The 22,177-nt window shown below is 52.2% G+C and overlaps 4 protein-coding genes across 4 annotated transcripts in view; all 4 read right to left on the minus strand.

Annotated features, from left to right (window-relative positions):
• C1QTNF5 (C1q and TNF related 5) overlaps nt 1-385 on the minus strand; it is a 1,892-nt gene extending 1,507 nt beyond the window's left edge. The window contains exon 1 of the mRNA XM_008068267.2: nt 121-385. Coding sequence (XP_008066458.2) covers nt 121-385 — 265 coding nt within the window. The remainder of the gene's footprint in view (nt 1-120) is intronic.
• Nucleotides 1-5,940, minus strand: part of MCAM (melanoma cell adhesion molecule) — a 39,525-nt gene extending 33,585 nt beyond the window's left edge. Inside the window, exon 1 of the mRNA XM_021717675.1 lies at nt 5,892-5,940. The gene's annotated coding sequence lies outside the window, so the exon portion shown is untranslated. The remainder of the gene's footprint in view (nt 1-5,891) is intronic.
• MFRP (membrane frizzled-related protein) lies at nt 753-6,491 on the minus strand. The gene is made up of 13 exons (XM_008068260.2): nt 6,284-6,491; nt 6,096-6,198; nt 5,873-5,986; nt 5,387-5,548; nt 5,037-5,250; nt 4,487-4,617; nt 4,242-4,367; nt 3,919-3,995; nt 3,082-3,230; nt 2,171-2,301; nt 1,893-2,024; nt 1,256-1,383; nt 753-1,168 (listed from the first exon to the last, which is right to left on the minus strand). The coding sequence occupies exons 1-13, from the start codon at nt 6,335-6,337 to the stop codon at nt 944-946; spliced, it is 1,746 nt and encodes a 581-aa protein (XP_008066451.1). The 5' UTR covers nt 6,338-6,491; the 3' UTR covers nt 753-943.
• Nucleotides 6,492-13,626: 7,135 nt separating this feature from the next.
• USP2 (ubiquitin specific peptidase 2) overlaps nt 13,627-22,177 on the minus strand; it is a 26,504-nt gene continuing 17,953 nt past the window's right edge. The window contains exons 3-13 of the mRNA XM_008068262.2: nt 18,936-18,986; nt 18,304-18,427; nt 18,056-18,167; nt 17,847-17,957; nt 16,984-17,048; nt 16,666-16,769; nt 16,496-16,576; nt 16,278-16,356; nt 15,952-16,059; nt 15,665-15,785; nt 13,627-15,414 (exon numbers count right to left, since the gene is read on the minus strand). Coding sequence (XP_008066453.1) covers nt 15,327-15,414; nt 15,665-15,785; nt 15,952-16,059; nt 16,278-16,356; nt 16,496-16,576; nt 16,666-16,769; nt 16,984-17,048; nt 17,847-17,957; nt 18,056-18,167; nt 18,304-18,427; nt 18,936-18,986 — 1,044 coding nt within the window. The 3' untranslated portion in view covers nt 13,627-15,326. The remainder of the gene's footprint in view (nt 15,415-15,664; nt 15,786-15,951; nt 16,060-16,277; nt 16,357-16,495; nt 16,577-16,665; nt 16,770-16,983; nt 17,049-17,846; nt 17,958-18,055; nt 18,168-18,303; nt 18,428-18,935; nt 18,987-22,177) is intronic.

The raw sequence follows: 22,177 nt of genomic DNA on the forward strand, positions 1-22,177 counted from the left end.
CGCCCGGCCCGCGTCCCGGCGTTCCCGCCGGCCCCTCCCCGTCCGCGTTTCCCCCTCCGCCAGACTCACCCCCCTCCCGGCTCCCCGGTGGCCTCCTTCGGGGCGCTCGCTACTCCGGACCCTCGGGTGGCCGTGCTCGCGCCCCTGCGCTTCTCCCCAGCCAGGCGCCCCCTGCGCTCGCCGTCCCCGGGTCCTGGTTCGCTCCCTGCCGGCTCCGCTCTGCTCCTCCCAGACTCCAAGAGGAAACCAGCTGTTCAGGGGCCAAGAGCTCGGACCGGGAAATAGCTGGGAAATAACTCGTGGTGTCGCCCGGCGGCCGGCCAAAGTTTCGGGGGAGAAAGGAGGCGGGGAGAGTCTTGAGCCGGGCGCAGAGAGGCAGGACCATGAGAGGCAGACTCTCAGGGCATCTCCTGTTCCCAGGAGCCAGGGGAGGGGCGTGCAGAGGAGAGACCAAGGACCAGACCCCAGTCCGGGGAGAAACATCACCCGAGAACTGAGAGCGGCACGTTCTAGAGGCAGACAGCCCACTTGCTCCGCAGGGCCCGGGGCCCGCCACGGGAGTAGGCACTCGGTGCATTTTTGTTGAATAAATGAAAAAGCCAGAAGGCAGGTAATAGAGAACCTGAAAAAGCAGATGGAAAGGGGAAAGGCGGAAGAGGAGGAATCTGGGTCAGAGGCTTGGATGGGAGGCAGTCTAGATTGTCCAGTGGCACAGGGTGGGGCCAGGTCAGCAGCTGGGGCAGCTGGGGCAAGTAAGGGGACAGGGAAGAAGCAGGGAGGGTCTCACTAGCCCCGGCTGGGGACTCCTCCTCCCCCTCCCTGGGAGGCCCCAGAGAAGATAGGCAGAGTCCCTGTGGGACCCCCCCTTCCTTTGTTCCCCTGTCTGCCCACCCTGATAGGCTAAGGAGGATGGGCAGGCAGAGGGCAGGGGCCGGCTTCAAGGTCAGGGCTGGGCACAAGCTTCCAGGCCAGCTGCCTCAGGCAGCCTGTTGCAGTTGAAGGGCCAGGGGGTGCCCAGTAGTGCCAGGCCGGATTGGCACTGGTGCTCTGCCTCCTGGCAGACAGAGCGGCAAGGAGGAAGGACACTGCCTAGCAGGGTGCAGCGGGGCACAAGCAGCCCGCAAAGGAGCCTCCGGAAATTCTGGTAGCAGGGCAGACTTGTCAGGCTCTGTGGAAGGAGACCAGCTCTCAGGAACCTGGCTCCCCGGGGTCCCTCCCTGTCCCGGGCCTCCCTCTGTCTCTCTGCCCGGAGCACCTTGTAACCGCTGAGCACTTCTGCCACCTCCTCCTGGGTGGCCATGCCTACCCAGATGTTAGGGAAGGCTGTGGTGTTGTAGCTCAGGCCGATGCACATCTCCACCTGGACAGGCTCACAGGCCAGCTCTGAAGAGGGAGGAGGGGAAGGTCACTGTGGACACCACTCACAGGCTGTGTGGCCTAGGGCAAGTCACCTCATCATCTAAGGACTCGCTCTGGGTCCTTGTTTCTGCAGGGGTCAGGTGGGGTTGTGAGAATCCAAGGAGTTGACAAGGGGAGAAATTCCCCTGCTCTGTGTGAGATCAAATCTTCACCTCTGTGGTGGGCTGCAGAGGGGGACTCTCTGGGAAATGGGGGGAATGGTCCTTGAAGTCCTACTTACTGATTCCAAGATTTCCATTTCCCTTGGGGTAACACTAAGTACCACTGCCACCGCCAGCTGAGGGTTCCCCCAGGACTCTATGAAGCGGGCCTAGAGTCAGGATAGTGTGGCACAGGTGGCCCCTGCCCCCAAGCAGGGAGGATAGGGTGGGATGTGATGTCATGAAATGTGGCGGCAGGGTTTCTATGAGCGGGCACCGGCCTGCTGAGGCCCGCCAGGCCCTGTTCAGGGTGCCCAGAAGCAGGCTTCTCACCTGAGGGTGGGAACAAGGGGCTGCTGCAGTTGCCATCGCTGCCTTCTGTGCACTGTCTCCACATGTCACACATCCACTGCAGGCCTTTGCACCCTCCATCCTGGCAGAATAATTCTCTGGGCCCACAGGGGTCTGTGGGCACAAGGGGTGTGGCAGTGCCCTGGGACATGCCGACAATCCCACTGCCCTCACAGCACCCTGACCAGGATCCAGAGCTCTTCTCTGACCCCCTCGGAGGCATCTCTCCTGCCCACACCCACTTGTCCAGGGACACCTACTCTCTGTGGTGTTGAAGGCCAGGTAGGTGGCTGAGAAGCCTCCGCTGCCGATGCCATGATCTGTCCTGAAGAGCACAGCCAGCTCGTGGTGTGAGGAGACTAGGTGAGGGGGTGGCTCTGCCCCACAGAATCTGCCCGAATGAGAGTGCAGATCTGGGCACCGGCCTTCTGGTTGACAGCAGGTGCACTGCAGCCTCCCACAGGCCTGGCTCTGAGCTGGGAACCCCGGAGATGCCCGAGGTGATGGGAGACACAGTCACTGACTTAGGGAGGTTAGGGTCTGGTAAGGAAGACACACATGTTCAGTAGAAAAAGTATTAAACAGGCCGGGCGCAGTCGCTCAAGCCTGTAATCCCAGTATTTCAGGAGGCCAAGGTGAGGGGAATGCCTGAGCCCACGGATTCAAGAACAGCCTGGGCAACTTGGTGAGACCTCATCTCTACAATAAATAAAAAAAAAATTAGCCGGGCGTGGTAGCACACGCCTATAGTTCTCGCTACTTGGAAGGCTGAAGGGGAAGGATGGCCGGAGCCCAGCAGGTTGACGCTGGGGTGGCTGTGAGTGTGCCATTGCACTCCAGCCTGGGCGACAGAGTGAGACTCCAACTTAAAAAAAAAGTATTAAACAAATTGCTCAAAATCAGTGAGGGTTTGTGTCGGAGGTGGAAATGGCTCTCACAGGGTGGGAAGAACCAGGGTTGGGGAAGATTTGGAAAGGGGCCTCCTGGAGAGGGTTGAGAAAGCTCTGAGGTGAGAAGAGCAAGCCTTTCTTAGGGTGACAGGGAAGAGACCTCTGGCTTGGAGCAGCAGAAGGCATGGAGCTGGGGAATAGGTTGGGCCGACATGCCAGGAGCCTCCCATGCCTGACGGTGCGAGTGGAGTTAGCCATGCCTCCTCCCCTGGCCCCTGTACCTGCCCAGGAGGCTGAGGGCCCCTGAGCCACTGGTCTCATACACTTCCACATAGTCAAGCTTGCACTCGTCCTGAGCATCCAGGCTGAAGTTGTGGAACTGCAGTTCTATGCCATGTCCGGCAGGCACCGAGATATGCCAGGTACAAAGCTGGGTGAGGGCACAGATGGAGTAATTCACAGTAACTTCTCCTCCCCAATCTGGGCATCCAGGCTGAGCTCCAGAAGGGGCTTCTTCCCCATTGCAGGCTAGACTGTGGGGGTGGACTGGGGGAAGCACTGCCCACCCAGCTTTCATCATTGGTAGCTCTTAAGGCAGAAAGGGCCTGTTAAATTTATCTGGTCTCAGTCGGGCTTGGTGGCTCAGCCTGTAATCCCAGCACTTTGGGAGGCTGAGGTGAGTGGATTGCCTGAGCCCGTGGGTTCGTGATCTGCCTGGGCAACTTGCCAAGACCTCATCTCTACAATGAAATAAAAAATTAGCCCAGCATGGTAGCGTGCGCCTGTAGTTCCAGCTACTTGGAAGGCTGAGGTGGAAGGATGGCCAGAGCCCAGCAGGTTGAGGCTGTGGTGGCCAGGAGCATGCCACTGCACTCCAGTCTGGGTGACAGAGTGAGACTCCAATTCAAAAAAAAAAAATTATCTGGTCTCAGATCACCAACAGTGGGAATATCTTGGGTACACGGTAGGCACTTAATAATATTCCCCTCCTGCCTACTTGATTTCTGACCTTTCCTAGTACAAGGCAGTGTCTACCATGCTACTCCCATCACACTCATCTGGGGGCTCAGGTGTGCCCATGCATGCACTCCCACCCCCTCATAGGGCACTGCACTTACCTGTTGGTGGGGGTATTGCTGCAGGTAGTTGGGAGTAGAGAAGGCACCCTGGAGCCCAGTCAGGTTCCCCCCACATCCTGTAGAGAGGCGGAAAGGCTCCTGAGCTTGCCAGGATCTGAGCTTCCCTTTAGTAGGGCTGGTGGTGATGGTGGAGTGAGAGTTTTGACCACGCCCATGGGGAAACAAGTTCTGGGCCAGAAGAATGGCCAGAGAATGCCGGCGGAGGCCCTGGTTTGAGACTGGGCCAGAGCTGGGGAGCCCAGCCTCTACCTGGATCTGATTCCTGAAGAGAGTGTCCATCCCACACCTGGCGGGGCCCGTACCTGAGAACATGGCACTGCAGTTGGTCTCATCGCTGCCATCAGCACAGTTGGCAAAACCATCGCACACCGAGTCGGGTAGCAGGCAGATGAGCTGGTCACAGGGGAACTCATCGTGGGCACAGCTCCCTGAGGGTGGGCATCTGGAGTTAGGAACCCTCCATATCGCCATCCCTCTTGCCAGTACCAGGAGTGGTGGAGCAGAAGGAAGTGCACCCTTAGCAGGGACGTGGTAGGGAGGTGCTCACCGTGCCCAGGGGCCACAGCCTGGTACCAGGCATGGAAACCAAATCCTTCCACGCTGCTGTCAGAGACGAAGGCCACCCGGAGCCGGCTGGTGTTGGTGTTGAGAGTTGGGGGAGGAACCCTCCCACATACCCTGCAAGAAGCCAGGTTGGGGACGATGGTGCCTCTGAGCTCAGGGCCGGCCAGGCCCGAGTGCATCTGGGTCCTGCAGTGCTGTATCCTCAACCCCTGAGTGGGTGCTGATGGGGTCCAAAAGACTTCTCTGATTTCCCAGTGAGCACTGACATTCCTAGCACCTGCACAGTGATCCTTGTAGTATTTACTCACAGGAAAGATAGATAGGAGTTCCATTTTATGTATTAGGAGACTGGGATCAGAGAGGGGAAGTGATCTTCCTTAGGTCACACGGCAAGATGGTGGAAGAGCTGGGCCCGGAGGTCAAGTCTCTCAGTTTTCTCCTGGTCCAGCTCTTCCTGTGGCAGCTCCCTGGTTCTGCCCTCTAGATGGTGGTTCAGGACAGGGGTGGGACCTCCTGAGGACAGAGGGACCCACCTGAGGAGGGGCCCTTCAGGCTCAGGGGAGATTTCCAGGCGATCAAAAAGGCAGGAAGCCACACTTTCTGTGCTGAGGGCTTCGATCTTGAGCTGTATCACGTAGTCTGTGCCCACCTGGATATGCCACACGCAGTGGGTGTTGGGGGGGTAAGGGTCTGGGTAGTTAGGGCTGCCGAAGAAGCCCCTTGGGCCAGAGAGGAGGCCCCCGCAGGCTGCAGAGACAGAGGTTGCAGTTCAGAAATCAAAAGAGAGAGACCCTCTTCTCCAGATGCCTCTTCCTGGCCTCCACCCCCCCCATACCCCGCCATCTTGGGCCCCTTTCCAGGAAGAGCTGCCCTGAGCACTCACTGGACTGAGGTGTGGGGCTCACGCCTGCCTCCTGCTGCCCTTTAGGGGTCCCAGTTGCCTGAGAGGTGGTGGTGGCGGCAGTAGGGGTGGTATCGGTGGTGGTGAGGCCTCTGGCGGGCAGCGGGCTGTGAGAGACCCCAGATGGAGATGGAGCCTGCAACTCTGGAGGCAGGAAGATGGAGGGGCAGCGTTCAGAGGGGCTGGATCCCGGGGCGAGTACCTTCTTCCTCCCCCATCTGGGCATCCAGGCTGAGCTCCAGAAGGCGCTTCCTCCCCACTGCAGGCTAGATTGTGGGGGTGAAGGTGGGGGAGCACTGCCCACCCAGCTTTAATCACTTGTAGCTCTTAAGGTAGAAGGGGCCTGTTAATTTATCTGGTCTCCGATCACCCGCAATGGGAACATCTCAAGTGGGTGGAGATCTCGAGTGGAGCAGCTCATGGATTCTCAGCGTGAAACCCTCCTCCCGGGCAGGCCCCCATACTTACGGGCCAAGATGACGGCCACCAGCAGCCCGAGCAGCAGGAGCAGCAGGCTGGCGAGCAAGAGGACGCAGAGCCAGGAGAAGTGGCAGTCTGGTTGCAGCCCTCGGGGACGCCGACCTGTGGGCGGCAGGTGGGATTTTAAGAACCCCTTCCTGGACATCCTTTCCACCGTCCTTGGCTTCGGGGGCCTCTCCACGCACCCCTGGTTACCCTTGGGGATGGTTACCATGCCAGGGAGCTTGCATGCTGCTGCTGGCATCCTCCTGGAAGGCTGGTGGAGAGCAAGGTGGTCCTGACTCAGGCTCGAAGGCAGGATTGCAGAACTCAGTCTGGAAGGGAGAGCCATGAGGGCTGAGGGCCGCCTTGTCCCCTGAGCCTGCTGGCCTCGGGAGAGTGGCTCTGTGTGGCCCTTACCTTGCTTGACTCTGTTGCCTCCACGCAGAGGATGACATCTGAGTAGTCCTTCATGGCCCAAGGCTCTGCATGGCTTTCTGGAGTCCCCTTGTCAGCCCAAGACCCCAGGGGCCTACTCCGACCACAAACCTCCTATCAGATGGGCAGCCTCTACTCCCCGAGGGGAAAGGCTGCTGAGCTAGACTAGCTCTTGGACTCTCCTGGGGAGTCTGAGTCAGGCTACGGACGACTCTGTCTTCATGTGGGGGCAGGGACGGCAGCCAGAAGGAATTTGCAAAGGCACAAAACGGTCCTTTAATCCAACTCAGCTGAGGATGCTGAGGTCAAGACCCTGGCACAGGGTGGCAGTTCTTAAAGGCACAGGCGGTGGCTGAGAACACCAAGCAGAGGAGACGAGGTACTCTGTGGGGGATGTGACCAGGGGAGCTCACCAACCCCCCCTTACCTCTCCCAGGGTACTGAGCACCTGGAGGGAGTTGAGCGAGAGGGAAAATTGCAGGCATAGAGCCTCAGGTGGTCTGAGAGAGAGAAGCTGGGTGCAGGGGGTGGCAGCTTCAAGGCCTGTGAGTCCTAAGGGCTTGGGACAAAGCCAATTGCTTCCCCTCCATTCCTCTTCATCAGGCTGACAGGAGCATTAGCCAACCTGTGTCTCGGGAAAGTCCCTTCAAGATCACTTGTGTGACCAGGACAAGACGAGAAGCCATAATGGAAGAACATGGTGTGATCTGGAGGGTTGGCTGCTCATCCCTGGGACCTCTCAGCCTTCAGGAGAAAGAATCATGAAGGAACAGAAGTCGCCCTAGGTCATGGACAGGGTTGAGGCGTGGAGTCTAGCTGCTGGTGCTGTCTGCTGTTGCAGGGTAGGAATCCTACACCCTGCAAACAAGATTACTTCATGCCTCTTTCTCCAGGGGTGAAGTTCTCTTGGAAAATCCTACCCTGTCCTCAGGGAGAAAGGAAAGGGATTGTTAATCTGTTTTGTGTTAGCCAGGCTCGGGCTGAGAGTTTGGCAGCCAAGAGGTGGGGTGGCAGCCTGATATTTCTGGCTATGATTTGTAGAATGTCTGTTGTGAATGTCTGGGCAAGAGGTCTTACATGCGGTTTCTCTCCTTTTGTAAATATAGAAGGTAGCATAACCATTTTATAAATGATGGTGCCAAAGTTCTGACAGCTTCCCTTAGGTCACACAGCCAGTAAGATACAGAGACCTGAATTAAACCTGGAACTGGATAAATCCTAAGCTCGTGTTTTCTTTTTTTTTCTTTTTGAGATAGGGTCTTGTTCTGTCACCCACCCAGGCTGGAATATAGTGGCACAATTTTAGCTCACTGCAGCCTTGAACTCCTGGGCTCAGGTGATCCTCCTGCCTCAGCCTCTGGAGTAGCTGGCATTACAGGTGCAAGCCACCAGGCCCAGCTAATTTTTAAAAAAAATTTTTTGTAGAAATGGGGTCTTGCTATGTTGCCCAGGCTGGTATCAAACTCCTGGGCTCAAGCAATCTTCCTGCATAGGCCTCCCAAAGTGCTGGGACTACATGTGTGAACCACTGCGCCTGGCTGTAAGTTTGTGGGTTTTTTTTTGTTGTTTTTTTTTGAGTCTCACTCTGTTGCCCTGACTGGAGTGCAGTGGCCGCTCCCGGCCACCGCAGCCTCGACCTGCTGGGCTCCAGTGATCCTTCTGCCTCAGCCTTCCAAGTAGCCGAAACTACAGGTGCGCGCTACCACGCCCGGCTGATTTTTTGATTTATTGTAGAGATGAGGTCTCACCAAGTTGCCCAGGTGGGTCTCGAACCCACGGGCTCAGGCAATTCACTCACCTCAGCCTCCCAAGGCGCGGGATTACAGACTGAGACACCGAGCCTGGTTACGCATGTGTTTTCTATGACATACCTCTTTCAACCTACACTGGGACTGAGGCATGTTAGGGGAGCAAAGGGGTCGGAGTGACATAGGAGAGCAAATTGAGGGACTCTATGGGGACAGAAGAAGCAAAGGAGACAGATTCTGTGATCCTAAGACAGCTATCCTTGTACTCAGGAAGGGAGATTCCCTACCCCCAAGTTCTCCATTTGCCCCTGGAGGGCCCTGGGCTGCACTTGTCTAGAGGTCAAGCCTTTTCCTGGACACTTGGATGTCTAGCTGTGCTTGGTCTTTAGGGAAGGCACTTTTTGGTAGCTGTAGGAACAAGTGTTCTTGAAGAAGATAAGACAGTCCCTGACTATGAGGTACTTCCCGTTCTGGTTGGACCAAGACTGAACAGGACTCACTGTTACACTGTATGCTAAGAGCCTGGGCCTAGGTGCTGTGCCATGAAGAGCATGGCCTTGGGCTGAACTTGGAGGGTGGCCACTTAGGAGAGCTGTGCCCCGGGGGCTCCTCCGCTCTGAGGCCATGTGTTGACTTGATCATTGCGAGACTGTTTGCCGGATGCTGGCTGGGCGCTGGTCTCACCAAGCCGACCAAAACAAGGCGCCCTGCCTCAAGCAGTCCCTGGACTCGCGTAGTGGTTCTCAAAGTGGGGCCTAGGTTCTACTTACCATTTTGAGTGTACAACAATAAGTAATATAGGGAAAGTAAAAAAACAAATAAACAAACAACAAAAAAAGTGGGGCCTAGGGACATCTTGTAGAGGATTTGAGTGTCCTTCTTACTCATTTTTTTTTTGAAAATATAGATTTTTTTTTCTTCTTTTTTTTTTGAGTTGGAGTCTCACTCTGTCGCCCAGGCTGGAGTGCAGTGGCATGCTCACAGCCACCCCAGTGTCGATCTGCTGGGCTCCAGTGATCCTTCTGCCTCAGCCTTCCAAGTAGTCGAAACTACAGGCGTGTGCTAATTTTTGTTTTATTGTAGAGACGAGGTCTCGCCAAGTTGCCCAGGCTGCTCTCGAACCAGTAGGCTTAGGCAATCCACTCGCCTCGGCCTCCCAAAGTGTGGGATTACAGGCTGAGCCACTGAGCCTGGCTATTTTTCTTAAAAACTAAAAAAAAAATTTTGCTAGTATGTAAAGGATTTATTGTTTTAAACTTTATTGTTTAAAAATAAGAAAATATTTAAATTTCTGTTTTAACTTGGTGAATGTTGGTAGATATAACCTATTAATACATAAACGAAAGTACTTTGATGTTCTCTATAACTTTTAAGAATGTAAAGGGGTCCTTTGAGAGCTATGATTTAATGGACAGACACAATGACAGTTTACTGAGTTGTAAGGCCAGAGATCAAATGCTGTGTAAACAGAAAAGCAATGACTTCCTCTCATGGGGGCACACAGGAGGACTTCCAGGAAGAGGTGGGCCTTTAGTCCAAAGCTTAAGGGTTGAAAAGGATTTTTTTTTTTTTTTGAGTTGGAGTCTCACTCTGTCGTTCAGGCTGGAGTGCAGTGGCACGCTCACACCCCCATGCTGACCTCATCCTTGGTTTGCCCTCCTTGACCCTCTGTGGCCCTCCTGCCAGCAGGTAGGGTAAGGCCAGTTTGAGGTCAGTTATGTTATAGGAGTCCAGCTCTCGGCTTTCCCTCGGGCTAGTGCTCCAAGTCAAACTTTCCACTCCAGCCATACTGTCCCCTTCATTGTCCCTGGAACACATTGTGCTCACCCTGCCTCTCCATCTTCCTCTGATCTGCAATGCCCTTCCTTCTCCTTGCTCCCAGGGCCAGCATTATAAGTGTGCATTAGCCAGGCTCGATGGCTCAGCCTGTAATCCCGTGCCTTGGGAGGCTGAGGTGAGTGGATTGCCTGAGTCCGTGGGTTCGAGACCCGCCTGGGCAACTTGGCGAGACCTCATCTCTACAATAAAAAAAAAAAAATAATTAGCCGGGCGTGGTAGCGCACGCCTGTAGTTCCAGCTACTTGGAAGACTGAGGCGGCAGGATCACTGGTGCCCAGCAGGTCGAGGCTGCGGTGGCTGGGAGCGGCCACTGTACTCCAGTCTGGGTGACAGAGTGAGACTCCAACCCGAAAAAAAAAAAAAGTGTGCATTACCCCCTGACCTTCCCCACCAAATCTCCTCCTTGATCACTGCCGCCTGCTGGCCTTGATCTCGTTCCCTGGTTCCCTTCACTCTCCCCAAGAGGCAGATCACCCCAAGTATCAGGAAACTGGAAACACTCATCCCTTGGCTTTGCAATGCCTGTTTAGTGGCTTTCCCTCACTATTTCTGTTGAGTTTGGGCAGTGCTATACTTAGCATATATCAAGTATGTCGTTCAGGAAAAGAAGGCAGAAACATCCAGAGAGGCCAAGAGAATTAAACATTTGCTAAGGATCACCATAACTTTAGATAGGTATTGTTATGCTAAGATTACAGATGAGGAAACTGAGGCTCGGAGAGGTTAAATAATTTATCTGGACTATAGTCTCTTCTGCTAGTCTCTTCTGCTGCCTCCTGTGTCCTGCACAGGTGCTTGTTTCTGCCCATAGAGCAATGAAGGGTGGGGAACCTTGGAGGTGCCCAGTCAGGGCCCAAGTAGGAGGCAGATCATGCTGGTTTTGCTGTTGGACATGTGTGAATGTTACATTGCTGTTCAGCTCAGTTCCTAATAGATGCAGAGTTGAAAAATTTACTGTAGAAAGTTCTGCAAAATGCTGTAAATTTGTCAACCCAAAGGCAGAGTACTCAGATGGAGAGAAGTGGGTAGGGAGTCATACCTGTGTTCCATACTGCTTCTGCCCCTGCCAGGTTATGTGGCCTTGAGCAAGCCCTCTCTAGGGCTCAGTATCCTCACTGCCAAAATGGGACAAGGTGACCTCTGCGATCTGAACTCTAAATCTTTATAGAAAGAAATGAGTATTTTTTTGTGCATTGGTTACTTAAAAAAAATTAACCGTATAAACTGGAATCAGAGAACCAAAGGTATGTAAGTTCCCTAACTTGGGATTTGAGCATGTGTTCAGAAGAAAGTTACTTAGAATGAATGATAACACTTGGGTAGAGACCTTTAAGATCCACTTGTCCAATCCCAATAATTCACAGATGAGGTACTAAGGCCCAGAAAGAGGGAGGTTTTTTTTCCAAGGTCACACAAGGGCAGTTGCAGGGGAGCCCTCCCCTAGAGAGTCCTGCTGGAATGCAAGCAAAGAATGAGGGAAGAAAGCCAAGTTGCTAGGAGGCAAAGCTTGATGGACAGAGAAATGTGGGGACAGACCTGTGTTTGCCATCTATGTAACATTAGGATCTGTTGCCATAGGGACGAGGAAGCACCACAGGTTAAGTATGGAAGAGCTGGGAGCAAAAGTGCCCGAGCTGAGCCCTTGTCCTTAATGTATGAGTCTGTATGTTCTCCAGTAGAAGACACAAAAATGCACAGTGTGGCTTCTACCTCCAGTGAAAAACGAGTCAAGGGAGAGGTATAGCAATGTAATCGATCTGAACCAGGGCATACCCGTTCACTTTGCTCCAAGCCTGATGTTTCCATTTTGAATAGGCTCCTGGCCGGGCTCAGTGGCTCAGCCTGTAATCCCAGCACTTTGGGAGGGTGAGGCGAGTGGATTGCCTGAGCCCGCGGGTTTGAGACCTATCTGGGCAACTTGGTGAGACCTCATCTCTACAATAAATAAAAAATTAGCCGGGTGTGGTAGCACGTGCCTATAATTCCAGCTACTTGGAAGGCTGAGGTGGAAGGATCGCTGGAGCTCAGCGGGTCGAGGCTCAGCAGTGACCGGGAGCATGCCACTGCACTACAGTCTGGGCGACAGAATGAGAGTTCAACTCAAAAAAAAAAGGATCCTGCTCACCTGTGGCTTGGGGGTAAAGATCAGCATTTAAAATATTACTTGTCAGGCCACTCCAAGGCAGGCCAGGGAAGTTGAGTTCCTCAGGAAGAAATTCTAGGTTTTGAGTCACTGTTTTTTTTTTCCAATTCCCCTTCTCCACTTGGGAAATGTCCAGGAAAATGTCCCTGCGACTATCCCCCTCCACCAGGTAGGTTTGACAGTAGCACACGGACCCCGAATGACAGCAGGTGCTTCTGTCTCTGCAAGGATGGAATAGTTAGGCCTTGATTTTTCAGGGTCTTGAGCAGTGAAGGCAGTGAGGAAGAATCCCCATGAAAGGTTCACCTGGTAGAAACTTCTACTTCCCTTGTGCTAAGGCCAGTGGTAGAAATAGAAAAGCAATACCTGTGATGAAGAGATAAAACCAAAGGAGACACAATCCCTGAGTATACCAAAGAAGGAATCTCTTTAACTTAACCTGTTTAACTTAAGTCTGAAGTCTTGAAAAAAAAAGCACTTTCATACAAAAGTAGCTGTTTCTAAGAATTAGGGGGGAAAGCTGAGGTCATTCATTGACTGAAAACCAAGCCTATTCACTCCACTTTGGGAGATGAGAGGTTGAAAATCAGCCTACACAACAGTGATACCCCATCATTTAAAAAAAAAAATTGGTGAATCCAGATGGAGAATTTAGTGCCTCAAAGGTGTACTATTTCAGCTTTTAAAAATAGAATAGAAAAACGTAAAGCCACTCTGCCCTAAGAGTAAATTCTGCTGGAGAGACCTGTTTTAGCTCATGGTAGGACTGTATAGGCATCCAAGGGTTTCAACAAAGAACCGAGAGACTAGCTCACGCCAGCAGCTAAGAAGTAGACAGGTCACTTAAAGAAATGTGTATTAGGATTGATTGCCAGTTCCAATTTCCAAAAGAGTAGACACTAAAAAAAAAAAAGGAAAAAGAAATGTATATTAGATGGGTCACTTTTCCTAGGTGTGAACACATATAGGGTCCTGATTCTTAGGAGATGTTGAGGTATTTAGAAGTGGTGATATAACTTCCCACCCATAAATGTTTTGACCCAAAGAATAAAGTACTCTTTAACAACGTGGGCTTCAATTGTGTGGGTCCAATTTTACACAGATCTTTTTTTTTTTTTCCCCAACAACTTGCAGATAGAAAATATAGTATTCACAAGATGTGAAACCCAAGTATGCATAGATTTTGGTGTGTGTGTATCTCCTCATGTATACTGAGGGATGACTGTATATATAAACATGGGAAAAAGTTAATAACTGGTGAATCCAGACTAGGTTTGGTAGCTCACACCTGTAATCTCAGCACTTTGGGCAGTGAAGGGTTGAAGATCAGCCTAGGCAATATAGGGAGACTCCATCATTAAAAAACCCAAAAATTGGTGAATCCAGATGGAGAGTTTAGTGCCCCAAATGTGTACTATTTCAGCTTTTTAAAATAGAATTGAAAAATTTAAACTAAAAATTAGGTAGTTAACTTTTCCAGGACTTGGAATTTACAAGCTGGTTGAAACAATGAATGAAACAGATGGCCACTAATATGTCAGAAACCCCTCCTGGATTAAAACCCCTCCCAAATCATGATTCCATCATTTACCTGCTTATTTCTCAAAGCTATTATTTATTCTGTACAAGGTTCCACTGTACATTAGACATTCTTCTACTCTTGTTTACATAGTAAACAAGTGTACGTCTGCCCTTGGGCTCAGGTTCACAGGTCTTCCCTGGAGAAGGGTGTCAGTCCAGTTAAACTCAGGGTGTCTTTCTCTGATGCCTCCTCCTGGGAGCCCTGGAATGTACCAGGCTCCACGGGGCACAAGCCAGGCCCAGCTGTGTGGGTGTGCACAGGCACAGTACTCCAGTCCTCAGTGCTCAAGAGCTTTACTCTCTGGGAAAGCAGAGTTTTGTCCCACTGCTTAGGCAAAATTGAGCCCATGGGAAAGAACCATACAACTGAGGCAAGATGTCCCCAAATACCCAGACTTCAGCTCTCAAGGTAGTACTGAAGACCAACACCAAGAGGAACTGAGGGGCAGCCTGGGCATCCCTGAGAAACTCGGTCCAAAGGGCCTATGTCTAGGAGGCTCTGAGAAGGGGGCAGGGGTGGTGGGAAGGCCAGGGAGAAAGGGATGTGAGAAGAGAATAAATAAAAGGTGAGAGAAGCTCTAGGCATATGGGGCTGTGCTATCCTTCAAACAGCTGAGGAGCAGACCAGGGCTGGGTCAGAGGAGGTGGGCGGGAAGAACTCAATACACTGTCATAAGAAATCTCCTTTTACCTACTTTCCCCTTGGCCTCACTGCAATGCACAACAAGCCAGGGGCTAAGGGCAGGACCCCTTCCCCCAGCAGGTGTGAACATGGCACTGGGGAAAAGGAAAGAGGCTGTGGGATATTTCAGGGAGGGGCAGTTACCCCCTGGTCCCCAAATGCTATAAGGCACAATTCTTGGAGGCAACTAGATTCCATCCAAAACATTAAACAACAGCAACAACAGAAAGCAACAAACTTGTTTTAGATCCCAGGTCTACTGTGGCTGTGCTTGGGGCCTGGCCAACACCCACCTAGCACCACGGGGGGCTAGCATTAGAAAAGTTTTTCTTGAAGAAAAAAAAAAAAAAGACCAGTAAAGGACCAGTACAACGTCCCAGCTGTGAAGAGGTCTGAAGGAGAGCAATCTCCAGTCTGAAAACTTTAGTTATGGAGGCTTAAAAAAAAAGTTGGGCTTTTAAAAACCAAAAACCAGCTTTTTCCAAAGACGTTCCCTGTCTGTCCCCTGGAGTTAGCAGCGTTAAGAGGGCTCTTGGCTCATGGGTGTTTCCGTGTTCTGGACGGGCAAGCAGATCCAGGTGGAGGTGGGGTGCCTGGCTCCTCTGTGGTGCGGCGTGTCCAGGCAGTGATGCTCCCAGCAGGCTCCAGAGGGCGCTGTCCTCTCAGAAGGTGCAAGGGCTAGAGAGGGCAGCAGGCCCACAAGGATCTTCTCCCCACAGGCCGCTGTTCGTTACACACAGGAAAAAACCACAAGCTTAAAAATGCAAACAAGAAAAGCCGAGGGAGCACTGGCTGACTCTGGCCTCCATGCTGTCGATCTTCCCTGCCAGGTGTGACTCAGGAGCTCCCGGCTCCTCGCGCCGTACCCTGACCAGGCTGCATCAACTCCTGCTCGGCGGTTTTAGGTCTTTCTCTTATTTGCCAAGGTTTCTTTGTTTTTGTTTTGTGTTTTGTTGGTTTTTTTTGTCTTTTGAAAAAACTTGGGGTGTGGGGCCACCACTGGGGAGGGAGAAGGGATGTAGCTCCTCGCTGCTACATACGGGAGGGCGGACTGGCCAACTCGTAGAAGAGCAGATAGGCGTCGCTGGTGCGCACTTGGCTGGAGGACATGGGTGTTACACTGTGGAAAGAATGGGGAGAGTCAGCACTGGTGAGGGGCCAGCGGCACCCAGAGCTGAGTGGCCGAGGAAGCGTGAGGTCCCTCCCTAACCTCTCCACTGTACCCTTGAAGCCAACCTCTTGTCTTTCAGAGAGCCTCCAAGTGGGCAGGAAGCTTTGTGGTTCTGACTGTCCATTCAAGGTGGAAGCCATGCAGATGAGGGAGGTGCAGGTGTCTACAGCCAGGAGCCCGTCTGAGACTCTGCTCTCACCTGGAGTCATTAAAAGTGTGCCATTCGCCTGTTCCTGGACTTCGACAGTAGGCTGTATAGTGGCCGCCCATAGTGGTTCCGGAGTGATTGGACACAGCATACAGGTTGTAAACAGCATGGTCTGAGGAGGAGATGCAGGTGTCAAGCCACCGAGGCATCCTTTGCCCTCCCCTCCCTCCAGCCTCTCATTCCCAACTTTTCCTAAGTCAGTTGCAGGCTTCCTTCCCTCCCATATGCAGCTTACACACTTGGGCCTGGATTCTGTCTTTCCTGCTGAAGATACTCACTGGTGTTTTCTGAGGCAAATTCTCTCAAGTCCAGGTCTCTTAGTGGGAAATTCACAAATGTTGTGAGCTTGCTGGTTCGTATCCTGGATTCTGAGAACCGCTTCAGATCTGGGATTAACGTGAGTCAAGGGCAGAGTCTAAGAATAAAGTCAAACGAAAAGAGACTGAGGTCTAAATAGCCAACTGCACTTTTCTCAGGAAGCGGAAAAGTAAACAAAAGGAAAGGCTACAAGTTCAGCTTTTTTCTCAGTCTGTTCCCCTTGTCTTTTAGCCCCTTGTCATCAGTCACCCTCAAAAGTCCCTGCCCTGATAGTTCATAAGGATACGGAGCACCAAGATCTTTGGGAACCTCTGGATGGAGAACTTCTTTATACATCGTTTTCTGGCTCTGCAGCGACAGCATGTCTAAAGACAAGACAAACAGAATTAGAAAAACCACCGGGGAAGACACTGGGTCCAAATCCAGTAGCTGCTCAGCTGGGTCTGCTGGTGTCAGCATCTTCCCAGACAGGTCTCAGGGACAGTTATTCTTGCTATCACTTACTGGTTTTTCATCGCCATCAAGCACATCCTCTTTGGTGAAGAGCCTCATGCAGTCCATTAATGTCACCTCAGGATAACCTCGCTGGGAGAGAAAAAAAGGAAAGGTTAGAGGTCAACAACATGAAAAGATAGGAGAGGGGGTTCCAAAGGGGGTCTTACTGGGGTGTATACCTTAGCAATGGGCAGTGAGAGGTCCCAGAAGGGATCGAAGACTGTAGAGCAGTAACCACAATCAGTACAGGTCAGGGAGCTCTTTAGTTGCCCAACAAAGAGATCTAGGAAAGAGAAGGCCATGAAATACTGCAGCCCAGGAAGTGAGAACATGGTCTTCTGCACAGTGTCGTTGTTCTCCCTGCTCCTGCCTCAGTTTGTTAGACTCTGGGCAGAAACAGGGCTCCCTGGGAGAATGATTTTTCAGGCTTTTCGTGCTCTGCTCAGGCTAAAGTAGGCAACAATGAAAGCAGGCATTCTTCCCAGCTGTGCACTTACCCCCAATCCGACTGTCTTCCCGTTCTAGATATTTTCTCCACATCTGTCGCCCCTTCTCATCATCACTGGGAACCACAAAGAGAAAGACAGTTGTGTCAGACCTCAAGCCACGATGAGTTTAAAGGGTCGGTCAATCCAGATTTTTTTTTCCAAGTCAGAGTCTCACTCTGTCGCCCAGGCTGGTGTGCAGTGGCATACTCATGGTCACCCCAACATTGACCTGCTGGGCTCAGGTGATCGTTCTGCCTCAGCCTTCCAAGTAGCCGGAACTACAGGTGTGTGTTACCACACTTGGCTAATTTTTTTTGATATATTGTAGAGATGAGGTCTCATCAAGTTGTCCAGGCTGGTCTCGAACCCCTGGGCTCAAGCAATCCTCCCCCCTCGGTCTCCCAAAGTGCTGGAAGTATAGGTTTGTGCCACTGCACCCGGCCAATCTGGATTCTTTTTTTTTTTGAGTTGGAGTCTCACTCTGTCGCCCAGACTGGAGTGCAGTGGCACACTCCCAGCCACCACAGCCTCAACCTGCTGGGCTCTGGCGATCCTTCTGCCTCAGCCTTCCAAGTAGCTGGAACTACAGGTGCACGCTACCACGCCCGGCTAATTTTTGATTTATTGTAGAGATGAGGTCTCGCCAAGTTGCCCAGGCGGGTCTCGAACCCGTGCGCTCTGGCAATCTACTCACCTCGGCCTCCCAAAGCTCAGGATTACAGGCTGAGCCACTGAGCCCGGCCTCAATCTGGATTCTTAATCTTCAAGAGTAAGTTGGACTCTCCTCAAATCATTACTCCCCAAAAAGTAGGGTGGGGGAAAGCTCAAGTTACAAAAGTCTTGCTTTCTCAGAGCATTCTCCTCTTACTTACGGAAGATGATCAAGGTTCTCAGGGTTGGATTTGGGCCTCAGTGTTACTCGGTTCACTTCATTGTGGAGCCCATCCAGAAGAAAGCGAAGGAACTCCTGAGCATCCTGCTGACTGAAACCACAGAAGAGAGAGTGAGCAACACTTCTTTTCCCAAGAACTTGTTCTCGCTGCTGCCCGCTCTGAGGAGGACCCGTCTGCAAAACTCTTACTTATAGCCAACGAAGCGTGGTGCATATCTCTGGATCTGGGTCTTGAACTCAGATGGGCTCACCACATCGTTGGGGGATGAGGTCCATATGGTCTGGATTAGTTTTGCAAACTCTGTTGGAAAGAGAGGGCAGAGAGGGGATGTAGAAGACAGGTAAGATATTTTCTGTAAGAAACTCTGAAACTAGAATCCCAAGAAAAAGGAAAGAAAGAAAAACAGGACAGGTGCATCTGAAACACAACTCCTTACCTTCCATGAGGGCTGTGTGCGCACTGCTGCCATGGTTAAGGTCCCGCATGTACAGCCTCTGGAGGCAATAATCTCTCAGCTCCCGGGTGTTGCTCAGGCACTGCAGAATCGAGTTCATGAAGCACTGCAAGGGATGGTCAATAGTCAGCGGGGGAGGAGAGAACCCACCTGGCATCTCTATGGCTTAGTATCAAAGGCCCTCTGGTTCATCTGTCCAGACACGATGAATCCTCTCATGGTCTCAAGTTCCTCTTTTCACAAGTGAAAGGGTGAAGTGAGGCAAACTCCCACTCCAGGCACAGGTGACATCACTATTTACCATACAGGTGTGCAAAAGGGTGTGGATGGGCTCGAAAGAAGTAGGCGGGAAGGGATGGTGTCCCTGAGGAGAAGGATCCAGGAGAGGAGCGAGATGACGGTTCAAAGGGCAACTCCCCTTCAGCAGTATTTCCTGCTGGGGTGGGTCAAACAGAGCCCAGCAATTCTGAGAAACACCAGCCAGGAAAGGGCAGGTACCAACTGGCTTATCAGATAGGGAGTCAGCTGGAGCCAGTGAGGGACCCTAGTTATACTGTCCCAGTCAGGATAGTAGGGGGTGGCCCTGGGGAAGAAGTGGGCAGGGAGGAACTCACCGTGTTCCCAAGGTTTCGAAGACCAGCCAGACCCTGGACGTTCTTAGAATTCTGTAAGTAAAGAACACATGGCATGTAAGATGGATTCAGTGAGGCTGAGCCTGTGCTAAGCTTTCAGGCAACTTTCTGCCAGGTGGAGCTATGAGCAGCAGACCACACATATTATTCTCTCTTCAGCCTTAGTCTATGTGCCTTGTGGGGAAGAGGATTGAGGGATGCAAGAATATTCCTCAGGACTTCGCTTTTATTGACTGTGTATCCCCCCATGTTTAAGTTATTCATTTTATATTACAGTGGAAAATAGAAATTCATACATCTATCTGGGTGCATATTTGACTCCTGGCTACCAGAAATTCCAAGTCCCAAATCTGGGCACTATCTCGAATTAATCATATTTGTACTCCTAGATGTCCAATATATAAAGTAGCTGTCACAATAGGTACTTCAAGGAGGCTTTGCAAAGTTAAATGACAAACACCCTGAGTTTCGGTCTTCAGCTGGGGAAAACTCAAGTCAGCCTGCCATTCTGAATTGTCAGAGACAGGTGGAATTCCTTCTAGCTGAGCTCAGCTCCTAAGGGCTGATTAAAGGCTGGGAGAATCCTCCCTGCCTGGCTCAGGTTTCAACATCCTGAGTGGCCATGGCTGGGAATCCTTGAGATGGCAGATTAGGCCAGCAGAGGCAAGTGTGTGGCTGAAGGTGCCACTCTTGCTCTTGTCCCTATTGTGGAGGTTGGTGAGGAGGCTGGAGAGAGAACAGGTGCTCGATCGATCAAGGACTCTGAGTATTGTTTGTCAAGGCCTCTTGGCTAATCCTGGGCATACCTCCAAGGAGTCAGAAAATCTTCAGGCTCAAAGGGTTAAAGAAACAGTATGCAGATGAGTCTGCCACCCCCACTCGCTCTGGGAGGGAACCTGGGAGCACGCAACTCTGGAGAAACACTGGCTGGGGCATGCGTGGGGCCAGCTCAACCCCGATCAGAACAGGAGCCTGAAATAACTCAGCTAAAATTACTCATGCCGTGTGCTGACAGCCTATGAGGCTGTCAGCAGCTCAAAGCCCATGAGGTTGTCAGCTCAAGGGGGGGTGGAGTGGGGAGGAGCAGGCTGAAGGAGGGCTTTTCTCAAGAACTGCCTTGCCCATTTCACAAGTAAGAGGATCCCTTCCCTGGCCAGTTGTCAGGTCTCGCATGAACAGGTAGGGAAGAAAATATACCCACACAGGAGACCTGGTTTAAACCTGCAGCTAGAGAGAGAGGCTGACTGGCCCCAGGTGGGGTTTAAGCATCCTCGAAGAACTCTGCTAGGGCTGGCAGCGTACAGCCCCAAATGGCATTTGAATCTGGCCTGACAGTGAGGCCAGCAAGAGGGCCATCACAGAGATAACTTCCTGGGACAAAGACCTTCTGAGCACTTTCTGGTAGAATTGGTGATGGACTCCCAGGGCCCAACCAAAAACGCTACAAGTCTCCATGTTGCCCTTTCGGAACTAAGCGATAAAGCTTGCCCACAACAAAATGACCACTCTTAAACACCTAGTTTTGTTAGTGCCTTATTAGTTTTTACCCTGTGCCTAGTTGACACCTGTCTAAGCAGGCTGTAGAGGCAAAGCATTCTACCATTGATGACCATGTCAATGTCCACCAAAGCAGGCCCTCAGCTGAAACAAGTCACCCAGCATTAGTGGGGGAGGGGAAATGGAAAAATGGAGTCATCTGACTACAGAGGAACTTTCTGCGGTGTTTTAAAAAGCTGCAGATACTTAATTCCGAGCCAGCAGAGTGAGGGGCAAGAAGATTTCATCACCCATGATCCTATCTTTGAGAATCTAATGCTTCTACTGGCTCGGAGGGTGGGGCGATGGGAGAGGCTCCTTTAAGGCATCATTCGAACCCTCTGTTTTTTTTGTGTGTTTTGTTTTTTAACCGATGGGGGTGTCAGTGTCTTTGTCTAAAATGCCCTTAGCTCAAAGCCACGTGACAGTTTCTAAGTGCTCTCTGTAGAAGGCAGGTGGACAACAGCAGTCAGGGGGCAGCAGTGGAGGGGACAGTAGGGCTGCTCCATGTCCAGCCAGATACTCCTCTGCCAGATATAGGAAATCAGGAGCTCCAGGGAAAGTCAGCACTTTCCATTCCAGAGAGGAACAAAATGTCCCCAGAGTGACCTTTCTTACAGGGCAAACAATCCTACCTCAGGGCTGACAGGGCTGGAGAAGGTGGGAGCCAGCCTCTCATTCTTGGGGTGAGAGAAGGAAGACTCCAGCTGCTACGCTGGGACACATGTGCCAAGAGTTGAGAAAGTTTGAATCCAGGGCTTCCTTCCACTCAGCCATCAGCAAACTCGGTTTCAACTCAGTAGCAAGCATTGCTAGAGAGCAGATGCCACCTCCACCAGCAGTAAACAGGCAGCATTCACCTTCCAGTGCAGGAGTGGGGCTGGAACCCTCCCGGGACTAATGCGGAGCCAGCATCTGGACACCCCAGCAGTAGGAAAGCCTGATTGAGGTCTGTGTCTCCACACTCAAGACCACGGTCAAGGGCTTTCCTGCTTATTTCACCTGTGCGGTGAGGGTCAGCCATGAGTCCCGGCTGCAGCCAAGTGCCTGGTGTGGCCCTGGCACGGGGCAGGGCACGCACTGCCAATATGGGAGCTGGTGCCTGTTACATAAGACCTGTCAAGCTCGGGCCCCTTCTCTCTTCCCCGGGGGACCGGGCACAGCCTCAGTCCCAGCATTATTCTGGGGCTGTGGCTTCCACTGCCCACTTTGCTTAACTGGAGAGGGACAGAAAGAAAGGGAAGTTGCCCTCTTTCACCTGTCTGCAACTCCTCTGCCCTTCACAGGGTCAAAGGACCCCTGGTACCAACCTTGGGAGAAAGCCCTTTGGGAAGTGAAGGGGAGGTAGCCCCCTTCTGGGGTTCCTTGCTGGAGTTTGGTCTTAGGGGAGTCACCCCGGCAGAGTCCAGAGTGCTACCCTCCCACACAACCGAGACCCGGTCAAGGTTACACTTTCCTGCACCTGTCCTGAGAGGTGCCTGGAATTAAGAGGCAAAGAGACACCTGGTGCCGGGGTCCCCGAGAGGGAGGGGGCAGGGGAACTAGGACCTCCACAAGGAGAGGCGGCAGCGAGTAACGTGCGGTCACCTGGGGAGGGCGCAAACCCTGCCGGGAGACCCTGGGGAAGGAGAGGTGGGGGCTGGGAAGAATCCGTCCCCCGCAAGGCGCAGCCAGCGGGCGGGTCCAGG

This window comes from Carlito syrichta, unplaced genomic scaffold (genome assembly GCF_000164805.1).
Source record: "Carlito syrichta isolate Samal-C Ts95f unplaced genomic scaffold, Tarsius_syrichta-2.0.1 Scaffold309899, whole genome shotgun sequence".
Taxonomy (NCBI): domain Eukaryota; kingdom Metazoa; phylum Chordata; class Mammalia; order Primates; family Tarsiidae; genus Carlito; species Carlito syrichta.